Here is a 5,346-nt window from a genome sequence, read left to right as displayed (position 1 = left end):
TACTGAGAATGCATGCTATGGAGGATCACTGATGAGCAAATAGACAATCATAATGAGGCATAATCATTGACAAGGAAGAACAACTAATATTATCCAAGCATAATGCAAGTACAATTGATTGATAATGACTGATAGAATGAGTGTGGGGATGAGTGCCTTTTATAGGCTTACAGTAGGTGGTATTGGTAGGTGGAGATAGGTGGAAAGGGACCATGGTATTCAACAACCGTGATTTTAATAAACCGTGCATACATGACCTAGTCTAAGGCTTTATTTGCAATCTATTTCTTTGCCTTATCTGTCCCATACAAAAAGGCTATGGTGGATGTGATTGCACATTTCTCAACAGATAATAGGGATGATTGGGATGTAAAACTTGATTCAACATTATGGGCTTTTAGGATAGCATACAAGGTTTCAACATGGCTTACACCTTTTAGGCTTGTTTATGGGTTGGAAGCTGTAGTACCTATGGAGTTTGTAGTACCAAGTCTAAGGATTGCAGTAACACATAAGTTGGATCCTCCAGAATCAGTGAACCACAGATTAGGACAACTCCTAAAGTTAGAGGAGGATAGGGTTCTTGCTGCCTGCATTTCAAGAATTATGCAGCAGCAGAGACAAGCTTGGGTGAACAGACATATCAGAAAGAAAATCTTTCAGGAAGGTGATTGGGTTGTGGTGTATAATTCTCGACTCGGCAAGTTTTCACATAAATTGAAACTCTGTTATGCAAGTCCATTTGTGATATTTGGGGCTACTCTGCCAAGTTAGGGGAGTTACGAATTTGCCAAGAAAGCAGTTGACCATCCAAGTTAGGGCGATGAGGTTGCCCAAGATTTATTGACCTTAATATAAGGAAACCTAAGGTATTGACAATTGGGTCAACAGGGTATAAACCCTAACCTAAGGATAAAGGGTAAACCAAGCAACTTAGCTTACGAAACCCTTGGGATCTTGCCAAGTCGCGATTGATTTCAGATCAAATGCTAGATGTATTTGGAGAGAAGGATTCACACCTTAGCAATTGGCTGTACAAATGACCACTGGAATGCTTGTGATTGTACACTTAGGAGCACTGTTTGTACTTCTTTGGTCAAGGAACTAATGCCAGAAAAATAACTAATGCTTCAGGTTGAAAGCTTGGAGGGAGAGGCAGTATCAGTTACCTCCGACTGTCTGCTTGACCCTATCCAAGGGGGTTGTTAGCCGCGCCAGGTACCTGGACCAAACCTGTCGCGAGAGGTCTCTCGTGGGTACTGCTTGGAGCAAGAGGACACTTGGGTGCTAGGGGAGGCTTTGGCCATAAATCCCTTGCCTTCGGATCCTTGCACAAGAGGCCAACAAGACTCGAGATGGGATCTCGAGGCCTGCATACTAGTTAATGGGCGGAACTTGGAATAGCGATCCCTGAGGATTGCTGGAATAGCCTTCGGGCAGATTATATGATGTATTCCAAAGACTGATAAATAAAGATCGAATGTTGAAAAGAAACTTGCTTGACATTGTTTTTCTATGTTAGTGTCTAAGTTATGTGAAGGAACCAGTGATTAATTAGTTAATTAAGGAAGCTATTTTTGCTTTTCAAACTAAATGTGTTAGGTAATTAGATAACTAAAGCAACTTGAGGAAAGTGCGATGGATGTGGCCCTGGGTTCGTCCTACGGAAGGGTGGTCCCGATTGGCCGGAAACTTTTCTCAAAGGAATTGACAGCAAGGTAATAATGACCTAGAATCTAGAAAGCTAGAATCCCGATTTATACTATTTTAGGGGAATGGAATGGGACTATGCCTTACGGGCAGAGAGGTCGAGCTTCGCATCCCTCTCATTTCCCATTCTCCTTGAAGCAAGTGCAGTATAAATCCTCTTCGACCCTAATGTTTCTACGCAAAGTAGTTCGTCTGGAGCTCGACGCTAGTTACCTCCTAGGAACTTGACCATTAGGGAAACCCTGATTCAGGTCGCGGTCCTAAGTGGGAACGGTCGGAATGCTTCCGCTTCGTGGCAGACTCGGGAAGACCTAGATTGCAAACCTTGTGATATTCCTTGGGAGTGCCAGGCGGCGCTTTCTGGACTCTCTTCCTGATGGGCTGCTAAGACATGTCCTACAAGTGGATAGGTGGACACGTTACAGTTGGTATTAGAGCAAACCAATGGGATCTAATATTTACAAGAAAACTTATTGAGGGGAAGTAGAGCAATGTTGCCGTTAAGAACATTTCCTTACTTACTTATGGATGCTGGCCTGCAGAGTCACGAAGCATGGAACAAATTCTTGGTGTTTCAAGTTATGTTTATGTCTGCAATGCGTGCTTCTGATTATCGACGGAGGCTAGGTATGATGAATATCCTAGACCGCATCTACAATCCTTCACCCCTATACATGGAACGGAGATGGACGGGTGAACCAGGAATTTATTACATAACTGCCCACCGACTTGCGTACCTTCAGACCAACTTGAAGAGAATCAAGTGGATGGAGGACTTAAAGATCGTGAAGCCATTCATCTTTATCGAGGCTCACACAAACCCAACCCTACATGTCGGCGGTCGAAAGGTCAAGAAGAACAAGTACGTGTACGAGGAAATGACTCGAATAATCCTTGCCGACAGAATCAAGGTGTTGGGACGTTATGAGAAGAACGGGTATCAAAGGAAAGGATACCCTAAGCTTCCTATGACCTATCGATTCCTGAAAATTCATGACCCTCTTCATATTATTACTCAGTTCCGGTAGAATGTAACACAATCTTATTTTCCCCAACTGATGTGCCAATCAGCTTGTTCTACCTTCCCAAAAATAATTGTACTCAGAAGGGCTATGCCCACATGAATGAAATAGATTTTTTTTATCAATGACTGTCTTGGCTGTAAGTGTTGGTAAAGGAGTTAAGTGATTAGGCCACTTGGCTACAAGCTCAACTAGGCATGTAATGTAATGTGAGAAACGTTTAGCAAGTTTTTAACATAAAGAATCTTATTGCCGAGGTGCAACCTCAAGTGCAGATTCCTAGCCCGACCCCTACACCAAGTACAGCTGTAATTCAGGAGAAGAAGTTTTTTCTCAAACAAATCAAGCCACCAAAATTCAATGGTAAGGGAAGGACCATCCAAATTGATGCCGAGATTTGGATCAAATCTATGGAGGATTATTTCAAAGCAGCAGGTACTGCACCCGCTAACCAAGCTATGCTCGCCAAACTAAAGCTTACCGACGAAGCAAGACTTTGGTGGAAACAATGGTGCAGAGACCAAGGGATCTTGGAAGGGTCAGTTACCTGGGAGAAGCATAAAAAAGCTGTGCAAGATTGATATCTACTACCTGCCTACCGCACACAAAAGATGAACGAATTCTATGAATTAAAACAGCTTGGATTATCCCTGGATGCATACTATTCAAAGTTTGTCTCTCTTTCAAAGTACGCACCACAAATGGATATGACACAACAGGTGTCAAAGTTTTGTGTCGGATTAAATCCACCCATAAACACCCGCCCAGAATCAATGCGCCCAACAGACCTTCAAGATGCCCTCATTCGAGCTGCGCCCATAATACAGGAGGTGCAGACCAAGCCAAGAAATAACAGGACTTGGTCTTACAAGGATTAGAACAAGGGAGTGTATAGGTCTCAGGCTAAGAGAGTGCAGGGCCAAAGTCAGGGGCAAAGGGAGAAAGCCAGGACCAACACTGTCAACAATTTCATTCCTACCCAAGGTAATGGCCGCAATCTCCGTTGCTTTGATTGCTGCTTTGATTGCAGCACCTCTGTGAGACTGATCTATTAAAGAAGCAAGTATCAATTGTATGGTCACCTGCGGAACAGACCAGCTTTGACAATCTAAAGCAAAGCTTGGTATCAACACCCATCCTGAAACTTCCTGATCTTAGTAAGGAGTTCGAAGTGATAATTGATGCTAGCACACTTCCCTTAGGATGTGTGCTTATGCAAGAAGGTCATCCTGTAGCATACTCTTCAAGGAAACTGAAGAGCCATGAAAGGAATTATGCTACCCATGATCTGGAGCTGTTGGTTGTCATCCATGCTCTCAAACTTTGGAGACACTACTTGCTGGGTAACAAATTTACCCTAGTGATGGACTACAAGAGTCTTAAGTGGATTTTTACCCAGAATGAGCTCAATATGAGGCAACGTCGATGGATTGAGGTATTGGAAGAATATGATTTTGAAATCAAATACCGGCTTGGAAAGGAGAATGTAGTTGCTGATGCACTTAGTCGCAATCCATTTTTGAATTATCTGATTTTGCAAGATCCATCAACAGCCAGATCTCTAGCCACAAAGGTATCCATGCCAAACAACCCAATTCTTGAGGTAGCTAGAGAAGAGGCATGTCATGACCCAACCTATCAGAAATTGCTAAGGGAGATCCCCATCAAGGATCAAGACCCGAAGCTACAAACAAAGTATCAAGAATTCTCTATCAATAGTGGACTTGTCTACTATAGGACGAGATTATGTATACTGGCAAGCCAATCACTCAAGCAGAAGATACTTTGGGAAGCCCATGACTCCCCTTTCTTAGGACATCCTGGCTATGCCAAGTCCCTCAATGGGGTCAGAAAGAGCTATTATTGGGATAGGCTCAAAGGTGACATTCTCAAATATGTCACGGAATGTTTGTCTTGTCAACGCATTAAGGCCGAACATGTCAAAATGCCAGGGAAGTTGCAACCACTTGACATTCCCCAAATGAAATGGGAATTCATTAGTATGGACTTTGTTGTTGAAGTTCAGGGAGGATACAACTCCATTATGGTTGTGGTAGATATACTCACCAAGGTTGCACATCTTATCCTTGTTAAGACAAACTATAAAGTCTCAGACATTGCAAGGCTATTCATCAAGGAAATATTCAAACTGCATGGGTTACCCAGAAGGATCATTAGTGATCATGACTCTCTCTTCACCTCACACTTCTGAAGAGCTATCTTCAAGGCCATTGGGACTCAACTCTGTTTCAGTATAGTTTACCATCCCCAAACTGATGGTCAAACGGAACGAGTAAACCAAGTCATTGAAGATATGCTTAGGGCACACTGCTGTCGCGAACCCAAAAAGTGGATTCAATATTTGCCACTGGTTGAGCTTGCCTACAATGCTTCTTACCAACAAAGTATTCAGATGACCCCTTTCAAGCATTCTATGGGCACGATTGTCGCACTCCTTTAAGCTTTTCGGATCCAACCTTGAGGTTGAAGCTTCAAAGCAGATGCTGGAAGACATGGATGACCAAATCAAGTCAATAAGACAGGACATCCAAGCCGCCAAGGACAGACATAAGGCTTACGTGGGCCTGAAACGTCAAGACAGATCCTTCGTTGA

General features: G+C 43.1%; 1 protein-coding gene across 1 annotated transcript; it reads left to right on the top strand.

Moving 5' to 3' along the window:
- The first annotated feature begins 318 nt into the window (after positions 1 to 318).
- Positions 319 to 774, top strand: LOC148041150 (uncharacterized). Its single transcript, XM_087678418.1, has one exon. The coding sequence runs from the start codon at positions 319 to 321 to the stop codon at positions 772 to 774; it is 456 nt and encodes a 151-aa protein (XP_087534544.1).
- Positions 775 to 5,346: the final 4,572 nt, after the last annotated feature.

Source organism: Lygodium microphyllum, chromosome 1, assembly GCF_053477565.2.
Source record: "Lygodium microphyllum isolate KBCC chromosome 1, Lygodium_microphyllum_v1.1.10, whole genome shotgun sequence".
Classification (NCBI taxonomy): domain Eukaryota; kingdom Viridiplantae; phylum Streptophyta; class Polypodiopsida; order Schizaeales; family Lygodiaceae; genus Lygodium; species Lygodium microphyllum.
The sequence above is the reverse complement of the archived record's forward strand: the minus strand, read 5'-3'. Positions and strand labels throughout refer to the sequence as shown.

What these genes read in the sequence shown, in the direction of transcription:
- LOC148041150 (XM_087678418.1), top strand. Translation starts at nt 319, where the DNA reads ATGGTGGATGTGATTGCACATTTCTCAACAGATAATAGGGATGATTGG.